Genomic DNA, 20965 nt, shown 5'->3' with positions numbered 1-20965 from the left:
GGACAAACGGCTACAACATTCCTAACCGAAGACTACAGCATTGTAGAGCTCAATTCGAGGGTACCGCGGGATTCACTAGCTCATCAGGGTTCAGAAACAAGGTATAGTTAAGCTGGGAAGACGGTAGTTAGGTCGGTCATCATGGCGGCGATCTGCAGCAGTGAACTCAAGCGGTGAGACGATGTTCTTGATTATCAGCTACGGTAGATTTTAACCGAAGAGAACAGAACAGGGGAGCACAGGGAAGCTAAAACGAGGAACAAACAAGAACATTATGAGCCGAAGTGGTCTGGCCATGGTGAGGCGGAGCACGGCAGCGCTGGAGACCGCTTTCATGGGATTCCGATGAACTGGTGGGTACATTGGACGGGCGGGTCAATGGAGAGGTTGCTCGGGTGTGCAAAAGAGAGGCACAAAGGGTGGAACACTCAATTTATAGAGGGATGCGACCACGGTGTCCAATTTGACTGTGCACGGTGTGGTGTGACTTCGCGGCGAACGGAGAAGCTCCGCAATAGTGGATGCGGTGTTCACTAGCCAGCAACATGGCAAGAGCATCACCGGGCATCGACACCTCACCGAGAGCAAGCAAGCAGGCGGGCTACTGTGTGGACAGCTGGGGAAAAGCGGCGCCAGTGAGCAACAGCGCAGCAGTGCTGAAGCAGGCAGCTGCGTGGCGGCGCGGCAAGCTCCACGGGGGCGACCGTATCCACGAGCATGGCGAGGAGATGTCTGTTGCACACATGTTACAGCCCTGCCCGAATCACAGCGCAAAAGCTCACTGGCGGCGAGCTCCACCCCTCCCCCGAAAACATCTTGAGTTACTAAACTCCGACTGACAGAGAAACTTTGAGCACGATTTACTCCCGATTTCATACAGTACCAAGCCAACCTCACTAAAAGAGACTTGTTCAACATTCTATGGTCTTCAACTTTTCTATACAAACTATAGCCCATACCTCCATGGATTAAGCACAAATAAGCTCCAAAGTTAATCACAAGAACACCAAAAAGGTGTTTCAGTTCTCAAAACCAAGTTTCAGAAAACTAAAGTCTGACAGCACAACTTTGGGCAACATTTTCTCCAAGTTTCAAATGATTTTAGGGACATAATGCTTAACAAGTGTTTTTCACCTACTATAGTTATTTAACTTTTATATAGTGATCATTTTCCAAACGCTCATGGATTAAAAGTTACAGAGGTCCAAACTCAGCTCAATGTCACTATTTTCAGAAATCTAAGGAATTGGACCAAAACTGAATTTCACAAATTACTTTGAATTTCTCCACAAAACTTGAAAATCTCCAAACACGAAAGTTGCTTAGTTTTAAAAACTATACAACTTTGGTATTTAGACTTTTGGAAAATTCTCATTAGATTTTGAATTTCACTTTTGGGTCCCCAATGAGGGTTTGGAATGTGATTATTTTCCTGAGGTGATTTATCAACTTTAATCCATCCCCTAAAAGCAAAGTTACTCTGTACTCTAAGATCTACCTTTGGTCTTTAGATCTCATAGCCAAACTGTCATTGGTTTAGAAGTTGAATAACTTAGAACCTAAAAGTAGTTAAAATGGTCTTTTTGTTACATTTGGCTCTTTCGGTTTAGATTTTTAGTTTCTAAAGTGGCTACTTTTTTAAGAAATCATGTGTATGTTGATAGTGCTGGCACGAGACAAGATCCGGACTCGAATACAGGAAAACTAATACGGGGAGCGTCACGGGTTGACATGTGTGGTGGACGACGGCAAGTTCACTTGGATTATAACTCGGAGGCAATTGAATAAGCTGTGACCGGATAAAATTGTGAATTTAAAATGGAGAAAGAGAGAAAAAAAATCTAAAAAGAACAGATATGAGTAGGACAAACAAAAAGGAGGGGAGAATGGTGAAAGAAAAAGACAGGACAAATAAAATAAGAAAGATGAAAAAGAGAGAGAGTGTTAAAAGAAGACAGATAAAAAGAAAAAATACTAAAAAGAAAAACAGAAAGATAAACTATAAATTTACTTAAAATGAGAGGTAAAAAAGGAGAAAAGAAAAATACTAAACATAAAACGTAGGAAAGACCAGAAAATTTAAGCTTAAAATATATTTTGAAAAGAAAGATAAGGACGAAAAGAGAAGACTGGACAAAGCGAGGCAAAAAGCGGAAGAAAGAAAGGAGGGAGAAAAAAATGTCAGAACGAGAACAAACCTAAAGGGGAACATAATAAAAAAGATAGGGCAAACAAAAAAATAAAGATAGAGAAAAATAGTAAAAAGGATAGGAGAAAAAAGGCCTGATTTTTTAGGAAAAGAAAGGTAGGTGAACATGGTGAAAGGAATAATTTGTATTTTAAAAATTACAAGGAAATTGTTAAAAGAACTTTTTAAAACAAAAATTAGAAATGAATTGTGAAAAAGTTAATTCGCTAGAGGAAGGGCTTGAACCTTCGACCTTGTGGTTAACAGCCACACGCTCTAACCAACTGAGCTACTCCAGCTTTTGGTTTTTGTTTTATTACCCAAAGTACATCTTACTACTAATTCTACACCCAAACAAGATTTTGAATATAATAATATGCATGCATTCAGAGATGAAACGAACTCTTGGAGTGATTTTCTACACCATAGTAGCGACACAAACTTTGGTATTTATTGTGTATCTATATCTTATCTAATAAGATTAAAAGGCCAAATTTTCTTTTCAATATTTTGGTCTAGCTGCCATAACTACCCCATGAATGCGAAAAATATCTTTCAGCTAGGAATTCTAATTCAAATAGTTCGTCCCACTTCTCTGGATTTCTCAACATTTCCGGATTTGAATGGAACAATATAAGCGGTCATAAGTCACAACTGTTCATTACGCTTTTCACAAATGTTGAGGCAGTATGGTATTTAGGTGTTTTTTATGAGAATTTCTACCATCTCGATGGATATCTTTAGTATTTCATAATCTATATCTTGAAAGAGTGGGATATGTTTAAAGCTTTACCTTTAAATGGGATTGTACGAAAACAGCTATCAATGTATACAAACTTTGACTTTTGGTTGCGGTTAGGTTTCAACTCTAATCTAAATTTACTTGGAACTAAAAATCTTTATTGTTGTTGTATTTCATAACATATATCTAATGTTGAAGAGCTAAAATTTTAGTTTTTTTAAAAAAAATTGCCTCACCTTAACTACCAGACTGTCCTGCAGTTTTTTATTTCCAAAACTATACTTGCGCCCTCTTGTCTCGTACTTCATATGTTCTATGTCTATATAAATTAGAAGAACTCGCGCAATAAGAAGTCTTATTCTAATCTATATTAGGTTAGCTTGTAAGCTTGTACGAGTTATCACAGCTCGTGCATAGCGACGATCAATAAGGAGTCTTATTCAAATATAGTGGGTATGCTCATACGGATTAGGCTATCTCCAACAGCTTTCTTATTCCACCTATTTCAAACTATACTCTAAAAACAGTGTTGTATGCAGTACAAAACAGTGTTTTACACAATCATATATGTCATGTGTTATACACATTCTTACAATAACTAGCATCTAGTAATAATTTAACAATGGTACTGAGACAGCGTCCAGAGCCGACCAGTCTGGCGGCTTTATGGAAGAAATTATAAGATATATGCAGTTCAGCTTTATGGAAGAAATTACAAGATCTGGGGTAGTAATAAAAAATTGCTCATGATTCTAAACTTGTGCAAGAATAAGTTGATCCATCACCACCACACTCATCGTAACCTAATAATTAATATATACATGACAAATGAGACCAAGATTTATAGGATAAACTTATGATACATCAACTCATGAAATAAATGATGACTCAACAAACCAAACGCATCATAAGTCTCTAAGTCCATCTCTAGCAGGTCATATAAACGGCCGTGCAAAATTTGTACTGTAGATTACACTATTTGCAGAGTGAAGTTTAAAATAAAGAGTGGGATAAGAAGTCTACTGAAGATAGTCTAATGAAGATAGTCTAAGAAATGAGACCTTTAACAATTTGTGATATTTGATGCCCTTTTAAGTCAAATATTTGGCATGGCATAAAATCCAGACACCACTTCCTCATCTTACCGCACAAACGTGCCTTGCGAGGTTGAAGGAATGAATTACAACGAAGCATTACCAATGATATTATTACCTCAATGGTTTTCCCTATACAACGCAATAGCTATGTACAACAGCGTACATAAGAATTCACAAATCTTGAGCTAAGAAAAAAATAAGGCAGCAATTGATTTAACTGCGAGAAGTATAGGTTGCAAAATAAACCCAAAGGTGAGCTTCGTCATCTTTGTCGCAGATCAATCATATCGAACTTTATATCGGTGTCCATGTACACATGGGAGCACTGCTCATATATTGGCGACCCATCAAGTGGTGCCTTGTGAGGATGGAAACCTCTCTCTTGACAATCATGGATCACGCCCATGCCACCTGGATCCGTGAGATGAAATATACCATGTTTTCTGGTCAAACAAATACATAAACATGATCACAGTCAGATGTCTTCTGATGTTATGATGGTACAGAAAGGGTGACACAAACTAGCAAGCTTCCAAATAACACAAAAGCCAGTTAACTCCAGGTCGAGAAGATTTGCGAAACCTATGGATAAAAGAATAACCACAACCAAATAGGTTGACAACGTACATAATTTATATTTTAAAGCTTGCAAAGGCAATGTTGTCCTACGCAAACCAAACGAGGCCCAATCTAGTGAAACTAGGCTCTTTTTCATTAAGGAAAAGGAGCATAAATGAGTCTGAGAGTACTCAAACCTAGGTGGTCCAGATGCACTACTACACCTCCCACCTGAACCAGTTACGCTAGTAACACTTCCTGAAAATGTACGGTCCTTACTAATCAAGTTATTGGAACACTGATAATAGATACCGTAGGATACGAATTACTACCGCGACTGCGTAGGTTGTATGGGTATAGGGAGCAAGCGAAAGAGAGAGACGTGGGAGGTGGCCCTTAAGACCAAGCAAGATAATTGACTTGCGTGATTAGATACATCTCTCTTTATATGGAGGCTTACTTGACCACTAAGCAAGCGATCCTTATTTTTTGAAAACCTCCTAACAAGAGTCAACCATGATCCTATTTTCATGCAAACAGTACAAAATATCTAGGCCTCCTTTGGAACAAGGGAAAAGTGAAGGGATTTTAAAGGATTAAAACCCTATGGAAAGTTTTCCTATGTGGTCCTTTGGAACAAAGGATTGAGTTGCAATAAATTCTATAAAATTCCTATGGAATTGAGCATTGTAGTGAGATTTTGGAGGTTTTTTAACATGAGGTCCAACCTCTTGAAAATTTTCCTGTGGAATTGAAGGTGACATGCAACTCTATTCCTACATTTTTTCCATCCCTATGTTTTACTAATCCTCCATTCCAAAGGAGGCCTAGAAGGGAGGAAAATCCTATACATTTTGCCACTAACTACCCGTGTGGCCCTGGTGACTATAGCCTATAGGTGACGCCGGTCATAACAAGATGAGATATTAAAGAATTTGGCACCCATGAAAATCAGTATCAGGAAATGATGTACAATACCATATGTCAAACAGAAGTGTTGAAAAAAATGCAAAAATGGATATCAACAGCATAGATGGATAACCTTGTGTCAGTAGGTGCCATAACTATTGCAATTGCTTCAGGTAGCATGACCTATCAGCAAAGAAAAAGCAAACCACATAATCAAATAAAAACACTAAGTATTTTCGATTCATAGACCAGTAGATCTTAACCAAATTAGCAAGATGATCCTCTTTTTTCGCGCGGGGGGGGGGGGGGGGGGGGGGGGGGTAACTATTGCACACATAAGATAAGCACATACCAAAAAATAATTACTAGAGAACACTTTGCCAAATCTAATCTAATCTTTGGTATGGATTAGTATTTTAGAATAGGATTAAACATAATTAAACCTACTATGACCAGTCATTGAGCTTATAAGACTATCTCCAAGAAATTACCCATCTCTATATTCAAACTCCACTTTACGAACAGTGTAGTCTACAGTGCAAAACAGTGTTCTGGTAAACCTATGGGTACACTACTGGACACGGTCTAATATTGAATAGTAGTAGAATCAAATCTCATTGAGCTATTCCATTGATCACTCTGGAACTATGAAAGTGCATTAAGATATTGTATTAGTATTGGAGAACATCTTCACAATGGCTAGAACCCAGTAAGTTTTTCCACATTTAAACAATAAAAGAAATAGTTAGATTGTCTCTAGCAATTCACCCATATGGTCACCCAAAACACTATTTTTCACTGTAGACTGCATTGTTTACATAGTAGAGTTTGAAATGGGTAATAGTAGGGATGGCAACGAGGAATTCTCGGTTGGGTTTTAGCTCCCCAACTCTGTCCCCGCGACAAAAAAAAAATCCCTGCGGGGATCCCCACGAATGGTTGCAGGGGACATTTCTTCCCCATCCCCGTTCCACGTGGGGCCCGTCGGGGATCTCCATCCCCGCTTAAATTATAATCAGGACGTACTTTCTTTGTTATTAATGCAAAATATTTTTGTTTATACACATTGTCAGATGTAAATCTCTTGACAAGGTAATTATTTATTTTTATCATTATCTATTGCATGAAAACATCGTCACGTGTAAGTTTAACAGGTCCCCACAGGGAACGGGGATGGGAAATGCTTCCACGTCCCCGTCCCCGATGGGTAAGCTGCTGGAGATAGCCTTATAAGTCAAATATAATCAAATCCTGAGGGACTGGTTGCAGTAATGTAACCAGAGAACTGTAACATCAAGTAAGCAGAAACATATTGTGAGATCCAGTCTGCCAGCATTACCTGATAAGAATAATGATTGTGGACGTCAATGGAAGAAAGGAAGCAGGACTGTGTTGGATGTGTCTGGAAAAAAAAACATCGAAGAATGTGATATTTTCTCTAGTGTGAATAAAGCAATCAGTCAACTAATGCAGCCACAGTTCCAAGTAATTCCATGACTATTTGCACTTTTGCAGGTACAGAACATCAAACACCACATGAAATGTAAAAGATATTTACAACTCCTGAAAGATTGGAAGAATATTTAATACCAAAATTGCAACAGGCACATATAATATAAACATACGAGTGCATGATGTAAAAATTAAATGATAAATAATAGTGCAGTACATGTAATGCTATCCAAACATGCTAAATGTTGGTCCAATTCTTCTGTACTACAGACGACCAGTAAGATAAGGCAAAATCGCTGGACCTTGCACTACTCAACATGCACAATGAGACTCCCAGCCTGGTGTAGCAGAAATGAAGACCAAGGCAAAAATCTCTCAGACACTCAAGCTTCTATATTCCATGACATGTCGATCCAAGTTAAATATTTTTCATATCATAATATCCATATTTATAAAGCACTTGCAATGCTTAAGCAGACATTTTTGCACAAGGCAGAAGTAGCAGCTTCAAAACAAGCATCTTCATCAATACGTTTTTACAAATATCTGAGTGCAATTAAGGGCACAAGTGGGTACCCAATGGTGTTTCGAGGGTCAGCTAGCCTAGTTCATTTCTCTCCCTAAATTAATTAGGTGCATGAAATTCTAGCTCATTTTAACAAGTTTAAGGTCAACCCAATGACCCAAAACATGTGGGACTCACATCCCTAAGTGCAATCCATATACCATACTCCATCCTCAAATATAAGGTATCCAAGAAATATTAGGACATATTATATGGTAAAACAAATGACACATGTAACCCTCCCTGATTACCATATTTAGATTGGTGCTATTGATGGTAGCATGGTAGGTATGCATGTGAAATTTGCCTTCTAGAGGGTTTGTACACCTAGAATCCCTTATAATTTGGGACAAATTTGAATGCTTGGATACCTTATATTATAGAACGGAGAGAGTAGAGTACATCTACCTTATTCATTTGAGAAACCAAAAGAAAGTGTCCAAGTTAGAACTCACATGAATCCAACCAAGAGTGAACAATGAGTATGTGTCCTGAACTTCAAATAGTTCTTCTTCATTTGTAGCTTCACACTGAACAAAGAAAGTCATGTCATTCAGTACTAAATGGAGGTACAGGGGTACAGCATTGCATGCGTTGTTAACTTTGCAATAATAAGAATGGAGATGGAATGACAGAAGGCAAAGATAAAATGGAAGTAAAAAACTAAGATCTTACCGTATCAGATGTCGATTTCTGCTTTGGAATAATTAAGGTTGTCACATAAAAAGTTCTATTTTTCTACATGAAAAATACAATTAGTGTCAGAAATCCAGCAAACCACACTCTTATTACCTATAAGTGATGCATACATACCAGGGTACCAGCAAGAACCCCACAGGTTTCTAAGCTTCTTTTGGTGTTTGACTCAGCAACCCTTAGAAAACACTCCATCAACTTGATCGGCTAAGAACAATGCACAATGAAACAAATAATCAAAGTAAGTCAAAAAAGTACATGAGTTAGAAATCTTAGAAACAAAATAGATGGAAGAACCAAAATTGTTATAGATGAAATACGTATGTATGAACTGCAATGTGATGGCTGATATAAAGATTTCAAAAAGGAAAAGCTGCATTTCAAACTTACAACATGCAAGTTCTGAAATCGGGCAGTTCCTGAGGTCGGAAGTCCTGGTGTTGGATCGGCAACTCTTGATGGAGAAATTGGTCTTTGTACCTCTGCAAGAACTGGTGGAGGAGAAGGTTGTTTGATATTCAATTGGAACAACTCCTCTTCCAAATTAGCAGAAGGAAGTGGAGTGTGTTCTTCTGCTGGTACAGACCATCGACCATCATCAAGAGAGAGAACAGATTTCATATTGTCATTGTCATTTGAGGAGCTACTTGGAGGTGGAGGTGCAGGTGCAGTGTTGGAACCATGCAAATCATCTTGGTTCAAGATGGATGGCACTAAACTGCAGAATCAAAGCATCTAATAAATAATAATGTCAAGCAATAGGAAACAAAATGGCATAGCTATGAGGATGGACTAGTTTCCAAATAGATGACTAATTGCATCTTGTTGTCCCTCCAATCATTTTCATGCATGTCTCCTCTAGTCAAACCTCATACACAAGGCTAAGTTTCTATTTAACTTGGGTGGTCATGTAATATTTCTATCAAAATTCTATTCGATGGAGTCCACTTGAGCAATTCATGTTCAGGTGCATTTATGTTGGTACAGAACATTTAAAATATTTGTGAAAATTTGTACAAATAGCTAAAATTTGTAAAACAGAAAATTCATTACAACATTACTCCATAAAGAAGAAATGGTAAGGCTTTATTCAACTTGCCAATATCTCATGTTTACCATTAGTAAGTTATTGTAACCATATGAAAATATTGTCATGTATTGTGGATAATTATTGCTAAAACAAAATTGGGATCTCCAAATGTACATGTACCTTGTAAAAACAGAGTGAGTACTCAAAGTATCAAAGAACGCATAGGACGTACATGCGTTTATATTGCCCAAGTCCAATATAAACCCAAACATTGAATATTAAAAAAAGAAACAAATATAAATTACACATGAGATAAATCTTCCAAAAAATGATAATATTTCATGATTAAGGAAACAAGGATATCACAAGATCTGCATTTTGAAAAATAGAACAGTAGAATGTCTCCAAATCAATTAATTTTAAATAAAACTACCCTTTGCTATTTTTTACAACCTTGGATTATTTTGCTTTTCTAGTAACCTGATGCATGCTGAGACGGTATAAATTTTAATCCTCTACAGCAGGATTTAGAATGAAAGAATTTCACATGAAACAGTGCGTATCCTAGTTAGGGGCATAACGGAGTGGAGGTAGAAAGGAATTACACACTGTACGTAACAGAAGTGAGAATAATGGAGAAAGTATACTTCTGCTAAAACTATCAGAGGTAATGAACTATCACCTTGTTATACCATTTTGTGTTAATTCAAAATTGCTTGGATATTGAACCTGTAATGAGCAGTAGGTAAATGTATGATATAATGCTTGTATGTGATCAAATTCTCAATAAACGTTAAACAATGAAGGAAAATAACTATACCTTGATTCCAGTAACAGGCCCATTCCACCGGCCATTAAGACCATTAGGTCCTAATATGGAGTGTCTAGCTAGTGTTTCTTCTTTTGGATATGGTAGATTCATAAATCTGCATAGTTTAGATAACCGATGACAACGTTTATTGCTCAAAAGTACCAAAAGAAAATAAAAAAGATCAAAGACACAACTATCTAACACAAATGGCTACTGATACATCAGGAAAAGGATAGGCCATATTTTATCTAAAGCACTGGACAATATAAACTGTCTAGAGAAGAAAATAAAATTCAGATGAAAGGAATTAGAAGGAATAGTCTAACTATGATTCTGACAAAGCACATAACTACATAAGTCATTGACCTCTTGCAACAACAATAATTTTGTAAACCTCCTGACCTTCCTCATGCAATAATGTTGTTTTTTAATTTACAAATATAAAGCATTTGGAATGACCAATAAACGGAAAATCCTAGATGCAGTGTTATTCTAGGAGGTTGAAATTCATTTATCTAATTGTAGGAAAATCAGAACATATCGATAAAAGTAATACTAACTGATAGTCTGATAGGATAAAGAGAAACAACATTAATTTATTCTTCAAAAATGAACTGCTCAACTAGAGCTAGATCCATGAACTAGTAACCCAAGCCATCTAGTAAAGATTCTGAGCCATGAACTATAACCATGTTTGTTTACAACGAAGGTGTCAAGGACGCCAAATCCCCGACTGGCCGGACCCCGGCTACGTAACTCGTAGCCGCTGTCCGTCACGCCGGCGAGGTTATACCCCTCAGTCGTCGGTTTGTAGAGAAGAGAGGGAGATTAGGACTGAATTATTGCTTATCCCAAATGATGTCTCGTACATGCTTATATAGCCACAGAGGGGGCAGCTATAAGGAAATAACTAGAGATGGCAATGGGTACCCGAAACCCGAAACCCAATGGGTTTTTACCCCATTAGGGTACGGGTTTGGGTCAATTTTCATACCCGTGGGTTTGTTAATGGGCATAAATCTATACCCGGTGGGTTTATGGGTACGGGTTTGATCCTATAGTACCCAAACCCGTGAACCCGTGGGTTTTTTAAACCCGACCAAACCTAGTGCATATTGTCATTTTATTTTATAAACAAACAACAAACTTGTTATTCCTTATTTATTTCATATTTTTTATCAATTGGTGAATGCATCAGTAGTCGGTGAGAGTGTTGCTTGCTTGCTATTATAGTTTTTACTAGTGTTATATATGTGGTGGATGGATAACCTGGTGCAAAGTCACTTAATCATACAACTTATTATTTGTATTTCATTCTCTCTACTAATAATTTTTATATCAAATCATGAACTCGTTGTTCATTACACAACTTTTGGATCATGATATCATTAATCATTATAATACTTATTGATTGTGAGAAGAAAAAGTATATTGGAGATGAAACCCGCGGGTAACCCATGGGTACCCGCTAACCCGATGGGTACGGGTTTGGGCAAAATCTCAAACCCGTCATGGGTACGGGTTTTTTAATGGGCATAGATATTTTTCACGGGTACGGGTTTGGGACGGCAAAACCCAGCGGATTTGTACCCGTTGCCATCTCTAGAAATAACTAACAAGGAAACAACTAGTAAGGAAATAACTAACAAGGAAACAACTCACAAGGACATAACTCACAAGGAAATAACTAACAAGGAAACGACTAATAAGGAAATAACTAACACAGGAAACAATTGATTAGGTGGCTAACTTTCCTTCTAGCCACTTGCCTTCCCTTCCTGTGTCCTGGCTGCGCGCTCTGTTCCCCTGCGCACATCACGCGCGCGCCTGGCGTATGTGCGCCCGCACATCACATCTCTCCCGCCGTCGAAGACCAGCTCGTCCTCGAGCTGGAAATCAGGGAAGCGAGCGTGAAAGTCGTCGTAGTCCTCCCAGCTTGCTGACGCAGCTGGCTCACCTTGCCACTGGACCAATAGCTGGCGAATCCCACGAGCCAGGCGCCCGGCTGTGACCCCTGCTGGCACGGGCACCACAGCGCCGTTGTGCGTGGGGGGTAATGCCGGGGGTGTTGCTGGTGGTGTGCCGACGAACTTCTTGAGCACTCCAACATGGAACACATCATGGAGGCGGGCCCCTGGCGGAAGCTCGAGCCGGACAGCCACGGCGTTGATGATCTCCAGGACGCGATACGGTCCAACGAACCGTGGCTTGAGCTTGCCGGTGGAGGTCCGTGGTAGTGATGCTGCCGGGCGTTGCCGGAGTCGTAGTAGTGCCCAGTCCCCAACTTGGTACTCCACCGGACGATGGTGTTGATCATAGACACGCTTTTGGACCGCTTGGGCCTGTTCGAGGCGGGTAGCGGACGTCGGCGAGAAAAGCCGTGCGGTCCTCCATCTCCAGTGCAACAGCTGCCACACGCGTCTCACCAGGCTCATAAGAGCGGATGGAGGGCGGGTCGCGGCCATAGACCACGCGGAACGGCGTCTCCCGGAGCGACGATTGGAAAGCCGTGTTGTAGGTGTATTCGGCCCACGGAAGCCAGCGAAGCCACTGCCGAGGACGATCGCCTGTGAAACAACGGAGGTACATGACGATTACCCTGTTGGCGGCCTCCGTCTGTCCATCCGTTTGCGGGTGAAAAGCCGACGACATGAAGAGCTTGGTGCCAGTGAGCCGCATGAGCTCGGTCCAGAATGTCAACGTGAACACCGGGTCGCGGTCCGAGACGATAGATTGCGGCACACCATGAAGGCGGACGATGTCGCTGAAGAATGCTTGGGCGACAGACTCGGCGGTGTAGGGGTGTGCTAACGGGATGAAGTGGCAGTACTTGCTGAAGCGGTCGACGACGGAGAGGATTACTGTCTTGCCCTGCACCCGGGGGAGTGCTTCAATGAAATCGATGCCGATGTCGGCCCACACGCTGGACGGAATGGGCAGTGGCTGGAGCAGCCCGGCCGGCCTCAGGTGGTCAGTCTTGTACCTCTGACATGTGGCGCACGCCTTCACAAAGTCCTGCACCACACGACGCATGTTGGGGAAATGAAAATCACGCCGCAGGCGGTGCAGCGTGCGATGAACGCCTTCATGGCCGTCGTCGTGGACCGCGGCCAGGATTTCCTGAAGTAGTGGCGATGCTGGCGGGATGTAGAGGCGCCCCTCCAGGGCGACCATGCCGTCGGTGATGGTCCACGGCGCCGTGCGGGTCCCCGCCCGGAGCTCATCGTGGACGGCTACCAGCGTCGGGTCGGTAGCCTGGGCATGGCGGAGGCGCTCGATGAAGTCGAACCGGGGCGCTGAGATGGCCAGCAGCTCTCCTTCCTCGTTGTCGCGGCGGGATAGGGCGTCGACGACAGTATTCGTGGCCCTGGAGCGGTACTCCACTGTGAAATCGAAGCCCAAGAGCTTGCCGACCCAGTGGTGCTGCGGAATCGTGGCGAGGCGCTGGTCGAGGAGGTATTTCAAGCTGTAGTGGTCCGTCTTGACGAGGAAGCGGCGCCCCCATAGGTATGGCCTCCAATGCCGAACCGCCTGGACCATGCCAATGAGCTCTCGCTCGTAGGCGGCCAGCGCGCGGTGGCGCGGCGCTACTGGCCGGCTGAAGTATGCCACCGGGTGTCCCTCCTGGACTAGGACCGCCCCAAAGCCGATGGTTGACGCGTCACATTCGACGACGAACAGCTTGGCGAAGTCGGGCATGGCGAGGACTGGTGCCGAAGTGACCGCCGCCTTGAGCGCGGAGAACGCCGTGGCCGCTGCATCATCCCAAGTGAAACCGTCCTTCTTGAGCAACGCCGTCAGGGGCGCGGCCACCGTGCCATAGTTATGTACGAACTTGCGGTAGTACCCCGCGAGGCCGAGGAAGCCACGGACGGCACGGGCGGATCGTGGCGTCGGCCAATCATGGATGGCTTGCACCTTGACGGGATCCATGGCGACGCCCGCCGCAGAGATAACGTGGCCAAGGTAGGCGACGGCGGAGACCCCGAAGGAACATTTGGTGCGCTTGACGAAGAGCTGGTGACGGCGCAGTTCTTCCAGGACAGCACGCAGGTGCCGGAGGTGATCTGCCCAAGTCCTGCTGTAGATCAAAATATCGTCAAAAAATACGAGGACGAAGCGACGGAGGAACGGCCTCAGGACGTCGTTCATGAGGGCTTGGAATGTGGCCGGCGCGTTGCAGAGTCCGAACGCCATGACCAGGAACTCATATAGGCCGTCATGTGTGCGGAACGCCGTCTTGTGGATGTCCTCGGGTCGCATGCGGACCTGGTGGTATCCCGACCGTAGGTCGAGCTTGGAGAAAAATTTGGCGTCGTTGAGCTCATCCAATAGCTCATCCACCACCGGGATCGGGAAGGCGTCCTTGACCGTCATGGCGTTCAGGGCCCGGTAGTCGACGCAGAAGCGCCAGGATCCATCGGCCTTCTTGACAAGGAGGACCGGCGACGAAAACGGGGAGTCGCTGCGTCGGACGATCCCTTGTTCCATCATGGCTGCACACTGCCGCTCCAACTCATCTTTGTGGGCAGCTGGGTACCGATAGGGGCGCACGGCGACCGGCTGTGCATCGGGCTTCAACAGGATGCGGTGATCATGTGCGCGCTTGGGGGGCAGTCCCGTTGGAGTGGCGAAGACCCTTGCAAACGCTCCAAGGAGAGCATCCAAGAGCGATTCTTCAGCGGACAAGGCGCACACCGCCGGGCCCGACGTCGTGGATAGGCCCGCCCATGAGATGGTGTGGCCCCCTCGCTGGAAGGACATGCGCCTGTTGGCCAGGTCCCAGACAATGGGTCCCAACGCGCCGAGCCATTTGGTGCCGAGGACGATGTCGTACCCGGCCAAGGGCATGACGAACAGCTCCGTCGGGAACGCAGCACCAGCGATGATTAGTGGGGCTTTGCGGATGATGCCGGCGCAGGTGATCTTCTCACCATTAGCCACCATGGCCGTTAGGCGGGGACGTTGTTGGAGCGGAAGACCCGTTCGCCGAGCGGCTTCTTCGGAGATGAAATTGTGGGTGCTGCCGGAGTCGAGGAGGGCTACGAGCTGAGCGGCCCCTAGTGTGACCGCGAGTTGCGTGGTGTCCGTCATGGACACCCCAGCCACCGCCTGCAGCGAGAAGCAGGGGGCGTCCCTGTCCCCGTCGTCGGTGACGGGTTCGGTGTCATCAATCTCCACCCCGTCCACGAAGAAAATCCGCTTGCAAAACCTGTTATGGCCACGAGAATACTTTTCGTCACAGTTAAAACAAAGGCCAAGGCGACGTCGTTCCGCCTGCTCCGCCGTAGAGAGGCGCCGCTGGTTGCCCTCGCGTCGTCCCTGGTCGTTACCCGCCGGCAGGTTTGGAAGAGCCAGCTGCTGGGGTGGCGCGGCCGGAGCGGTTCGAGGCGGCGGTGGCGGAAGTAGACCGCGCGCTCCCTGTCGTACCAGCGGTCGCTCGAGCTCCATGAGCTCCACTTGCCGCGCCAGGCTCATCGCAGCGGCGAGCGTGGTCGGATTATGGATGCGCACCGCATGACTGAGAGGCGGGAGGAGGCCTCCGGTGAAGAGTTGCACTCGTTGAGCTTCGTCCAGCCGACCGGCACGGGGCAGGAGCGTCTGGAAACGATTAGAGTACTCCTCCACAGATCCGGTGCGCCGGCATTTCGAAAGTTCGAACAATGGCGCGGAACGGAGTGGAGGTCCGAACCTCTCATTCAGGAAGTCTTTGAATCGACCCCATGACGGGGCACCATCATCTTCTTCAAGCTGGTTGTACCACAGCTGCGCGACGTCGTCCAGATGGTATGATGCCATCCGAACACGTTCCTCCCCCAAGGTGCGGTGATGCCGGAAGTATGACTCACATTTGTTGATGAACAGCATCGGATCGACGGAGCCGTCGAAGCGGGGGAAGTCCCACTTGCGGTGTTGGAGGTACGGATCGTGGTCGCGCTGCCCCTCGGGTCGCCGACCGTGGCCCCCGTTGTCCGAGGCCGACGCAGACTTGTCCTTCATGGCCGCCATGTCGAACTGCAGCGTGTTGACGTCCGTGCGGAGTGCCCGCAACTCAGCGAGGACGTCGGCAATGGTGGGCTCGGCCATGGCTGTGGTGGAGGCTGGGAAAGGTGGTGGCGTTGGCGGCTGCTGGGCGTGGTTGGAGCGGGTGGGTGAGGATCGACGAGACCGTGATACCAGGTTGTCAAGGACGCCAAATCCCCGACTGGCCGGACCCCGGCTACGTAACTCGTAGCCGCTGTCCGTCACGCCGGCGAGGTTATACCCCTCAGTCGTCGGTTTGTAGAGAAGAGAGGGAGATTAGGACTGAATTATTGCTTATCCCAAATGATGTCTCGTACATGCTTATATAGCCACAGAGGGGGCAGCTATAAGGAAATAACTAACAAGGAAACAACTAGTAAGGAAATAACTAACAAGGAAACAACTCACAAGGAAATAACTCACAAGGAAATAACTAACAAGGAAACGACTAATAAGGAAATAACTAACACAGGAAACAATTGATTAGGTGGCTAACTTTCCTTCTAGCCACTTGCCTTCCCTTCCTGTGTCCTGGCTGCGCGCTCTGTTCCCCTGCGCACATCACGCGCGCGCCTGGCGTATGTGCGCCCGCACATCACATCGAAAACAAAATATTTTAAAAATCTATGTTCTGTTTCTTGCAAGCAGCACTAATAATTAACTTTTCTTTCTCAAACACACCCAGGATCATATGCTCTCTAGAAACCAACGGTTTTGCTTAGCAATTGTCAAGCTACTACATTATACTCCCTATAGTTCCATAATTCTTGCTGTCTTGGACAAGTTTGAGGCCAATTTTTTATAACTTTGATTGACTATCACTAACTTTTAAAATATTTAGTTTGAAGACATCATGTAATATGTATAGATTAGTCATTTAGCCTTAAAAGGCCCTTTGGTAAAATTATATATTTGCTGATTTTTTGGTATATAATATGATAGAAAATCATAGTCAAAGCTACGTTCGGAAGGCCGTGTCCCTGTCCAAAACAACAAGCATAGAACTGGATGGAGTAGTTTGTTATCTAACATGTCAGCCAATCTTCCCTTTATGTAAGTGCTGGCTAACTGTTAAGTGTTAGCTAAGAAAATAACCAAATGTCCTCACTATAGCTAAGCAAAGTGAAACAATAACATATCATAGACATAAAAATGACCAGAAGGTATGCATACTGTTTCTGTACACTTGATAATGATGCCACTTGTCTCCCAGCATGGAAGGGTTTTTGCAATGCTCCATTACTGCTGCCTACAAATGTCTAAAGAACAAAAAGAATAAGGAATTATAACATAAGCAAAGCACATGAAAATCTAGAAGTACATATTCTCTGTCTCTTCTTCCCAGAATGCTTCACAATATTACGGGCTGGGATGCAGTGCATACCTGTGGAGTATAAGAGCTTGGAGTACACTGCTCTATCCTACGAGTTGTACCGTAGTTTCCATTTAGACTATTAGTATTAAATTCCACAGTACTTCCTCTGTTATGCTCAACAACCTGCCGCTGCACAACTGGCTTCAATGTCTCAAGCTCTTTGATAATATCAATAAGTTTCTACAACAAAAGAACATTCATTTTTAGATAAACATCTAGGGAAAATCATACAAGATCAGCCACAAGGAATTCAGAGATGAATTGGAGAAGGCAAAAGAACATCGATGTTTGCAAGATGTTCCATGTCTACGTGCCCAACATCTGGGATCAGAACTTCAGAAGAGACTGTTGCTCAAAAGTATACTAGCAAAGTGACCGCGCAACGGTTTTCATTTATCCTTGAGTCTAGAGTATAAAACACAAAGACATATGTGTTCCGTTGGCTAGGTGGGTGTGAATGTGTGTTTGGAGCCAACTATTACAGTTTGAATCCTCATTTGTGCACAATTTTAGTTTTTTTACCAAATGTGGGTGAGCACCGAGCAGGTAGAGGTGAATGGAAGAGAAGAGGTGAGAAAGTGGTGATTCACGACGACGGTGGAAAGTGATGCTTTATAGAGTAGAGATATACGGCTAGAGATGTGTGATATTCAATCATGCAAAATTGTATACTTCACCAACTTTGAACAATAAAGATAATCTCCAAAGTTGAGCTGAGAGAAATTACATCAAAAAATGCCTTTTCTCTTAACTTGAAGGCATGGTAATCACGATGCTTCGGAATCGTCTCGCACAGCAAGCTGCATCCAGTCAGATGTCAACTATAACACCAATACACATAACCAACAGCAAGTATGAATGTGACTGAATGCCCAGCCCACCTCGAGTATCTCAGAAGGATGACATACAGGTCGAGCAAGTTACTCTCGTTCCGATATATATTAGCCTGCGACCAACATCGGAGAACCAAAATGAACACATGTCTAATTCAACGCTTTAGCAGTCGCATTAACGACGTAACAAAAATAATCCCCAATTCGTCGAATTGCATCGCGCAAAACCATCAATGAGAACTGCGGCCAATCGCCCATTAAACAACCAGACAGCTATACGTCAAGGGAGAAGAGATGGGATCAAGAAACGAAGGATCAATCCACCACGCTGGGCTCCGGGGGCTGGTTAGGGTTTCGACCTGTCGGAGGAGGCTGCCCGCGATGCGGAAGTAGTACGGGAGACTGATACGGTGGTCGACGGCGATCGGCCGCGCGCACGCCTCGATGTTGATGGCGCCAGCCCTGGCTGGCTGCGGTCGCCCCATGGCCTCTGCTTCGGCGAGGTCCTCGCCTCTGCCGGCACGGCGAGCTCGTGGGCGACGCGGGGTTAGGAAGGAGAGGAATGGAAGTAGACTTCGGTAGCGGTGAAGGAAAGGACTTGCCCAATGTCACGTTCCACCGAAAAAAATTGTTATTTTGTCACTCGTACACTCGTAGTTTGGGCTTTCTACTGATATATCACCTCGTCACTCGTGTATATAACTTATCGAATTATATGTGTTTATGATTTATGGATCCAAGCCCATAGCTAACAATAAAAAATAGCAAATAGCTCTTTAAAATGTTTACAACATTAAATATAGATTACGCTCCAACAGTTAAGCCTTAAATCCTATATTTTAGGAAGTAAATAATGTTATTAGAAAATATTAAGAATAATGTAAAAAATAAGGATAAAGCATTCATGCTGGTGTAGTATAGTTTGAGTCACTTCATAGGTACTCTATATTTTTATAGGAAATGTAAAATAAGATATTATTATAGTTGATTTTTACGAGTTAAGTTCTATATTTCAAAATAGAGCACTGATGTGCTGCACTTAAATGCACAGGCTATATGTTAGTGGGTTCTAATTCGTCTTAGAATTAGACTTCATATCAATATCCAAATTGTCCCAATTTATTTTAAAATCAGAATATGTACCATGTTTGGATGCACCGTTTCATCTTGAATGGTGACTATATATCACGCCACGAGGAATGCTAACTCTCAACCTTGGAGATTTGTTCAATATTTACACTATATGTATTAATTTGTCTTGAAGTGACCGCTTAGTTTGCAACCAAAATTTTGCCACAAAAAGTTTAGCAAGCAAAAGTTGTAAAAAAACATATGTTTGGCAAGTCAAAAATGAGAGGTGTAGTAAACTAATTGCTAAAATCATAGCTTGTTGAACCTTTGAATATTTTGAAAAAGGCAACCAAACACGTACAACATGTGATCAATGTCACCAACTCATCTAAACACTGCACATGTCATTCTAGTGACCGGTATACATAAAACCTAACATAGTTACACCTTCTCGTCTAAACATCTATGCAGATGTCATTATGCTCTTGAAGCACGTTTCTACCTCCTTTATTTCCTATGCCATAGACATCATATTTTATTGTTGTTGTGTATTTATGTTACACTAGTCACCCTTGTTTTAACAATTTTTAACAAATTCCTACGTTGACGACTATGATCTCAATTTAGCTAGGTAACTTAGCCTCTTTCACATTTGAAATTATATTGCATATCTGCTTCGCGATTAACAATTGTGATGATCTTTGTGTTTACCCATTAATTGCTCATGCTCTCTTTGCTCTTGTTAATGCTCGTCTGATATTTAGGCCACCTAGGTGCACATTCTAGTTGCTTGCTTGTAGTCTAAGCAACAGTTGTATGTTGGATAATGGTGTTAATGGATCGCTAACAAATGTTGCTTCATCGTCTGTTTGAGCACTTAATTAATTTTAGTTCAAAATTGAATAGAAATAGAGTCTGATCCTAATTCAATCTGATCCTTAAAATATCCTTAAATTTTATAGTGCAAAGTTTAGAGTCCATTACCAACCCTAAGGATGGTCTCACACATACCTTGACTTTGGTCACTCCTAGTATATATGTATAGGTGTATGTGTCAACTCCGTTCATCTACTCAGTGATTAGCGACACTAGTGTTTGGTTCAAGAGTCAGGTGGAACTGAGCAACTCTATTCTAACTTTAGTAGTATTTGATTGATAAATGTCCAGAACAAAACAACTATAAAAAGAGAATATTCTTCTAATATGTTGAATCTCATCACTACCTAAAAACCATCGAACCTTTTTACTCATGAAATAGAAGTTAATCATTCTATCTTTCAAATATGAAATAGAGCTATTCCATTATCATAAACTAGAATGGAGTCATTTCATCAAACCAGGTTCTAGAACCACTGCCCAAGGAAATTCCCCGCAGACCGCATGCATAACTCAACTCGACACTCAATCCATCACTAAGCGTTCAGAGCAAGTTTAATAATGCAGCTGACCGTTGGCTTAAAAAATCTTTGTAGCCTACCATTTAGCTCATCCGTATAGTAGTTAACTCTTCATGCATGACCTCACTTGTATCTCTCATAAAGTTTCTTGGTTCTTGTTTCTAACCCAATTATAAGTTTACAACCCGCTTCTTCTCTCTCCTTTTCTTTCTCCTCC

General features: G+C 43.2%; 1 protein-coding gene and 1 non-coding gene across 3 annotated transcripts; both read right to left on the bottom strand.

Moving 5' to 3' along the window:
* Positions 1–2413: 2413 nt before the first annotated feature.
* Positions 2414–2487, bottom strand: TRNAN-GUU (transfer RNA asparagine (anticodon GUU)). Its single transcript has one exon. It is a non-coding gene; the product is annotated as a tRNA-Asn (tRNA).
* Positions 2488–3985: 1498 nt separating this feature from the next.
* On the bottom strand, positions 3986–18965 carry LOC103650155 (AMSH-like ubiquitin thioesterase 3). 2 transcript variants are annotated; one of them, XM_008675797.3, is made up of 14 exons: positions 18640–18965; positions 18329–18393; positions 18175–18247; positions 17457–17627; positions 17246–17331; positions 10058–10163; positions 9920–9966; positions 8598–8925; positions 8325–8414; positions 8187–8249; positions 7967–8041; positions 6834–6896; positions 5628–5677; positions 3986–4470 (listed from the first exon to the last, which is right to left on the bottom strand). In XM_008675797.3, exons 1-14 carry the CDS (start codon positions 18763–18765, stop codon positions 4290–4292), a joined length of 1524 nt encoding a protein of 507 aa, XP_008674019.1. In that variant the 5' UTR covers positions 18766–18965; the 3' UTR covers positions 3986–4289. The 2 variants fall into 2 exon arrangements, with proteins under 2 accessions (XP_008674019.1, XP_020405814.1); XM_020550225.2 differs by lacking the exon at positions 5628–5677.
* Positions 18966–20965: the final 2000 nt, after the last annotated feature.

The sequence above is a fragment of the Zea mays genome, chromosome 3 (assembly GCF_902167145.1).
Source record: "Zea mays cultivar B73 chromosome 3, Zm-B73-REFERENCE-NAM-5.0, whole genome shotgun sequence".
In the NCBI taxonomy this organism is placed as follows: Eukaryota; Viridiplantae; Streptophyta; class Magnoliopsida; order Poales; family Poaceae; genus Zea; species Zea mays.
Note: the sequence above shows the minus strand (reverse complement) of the source record. Positions and strands in the feature narration are given on the sequence as shown.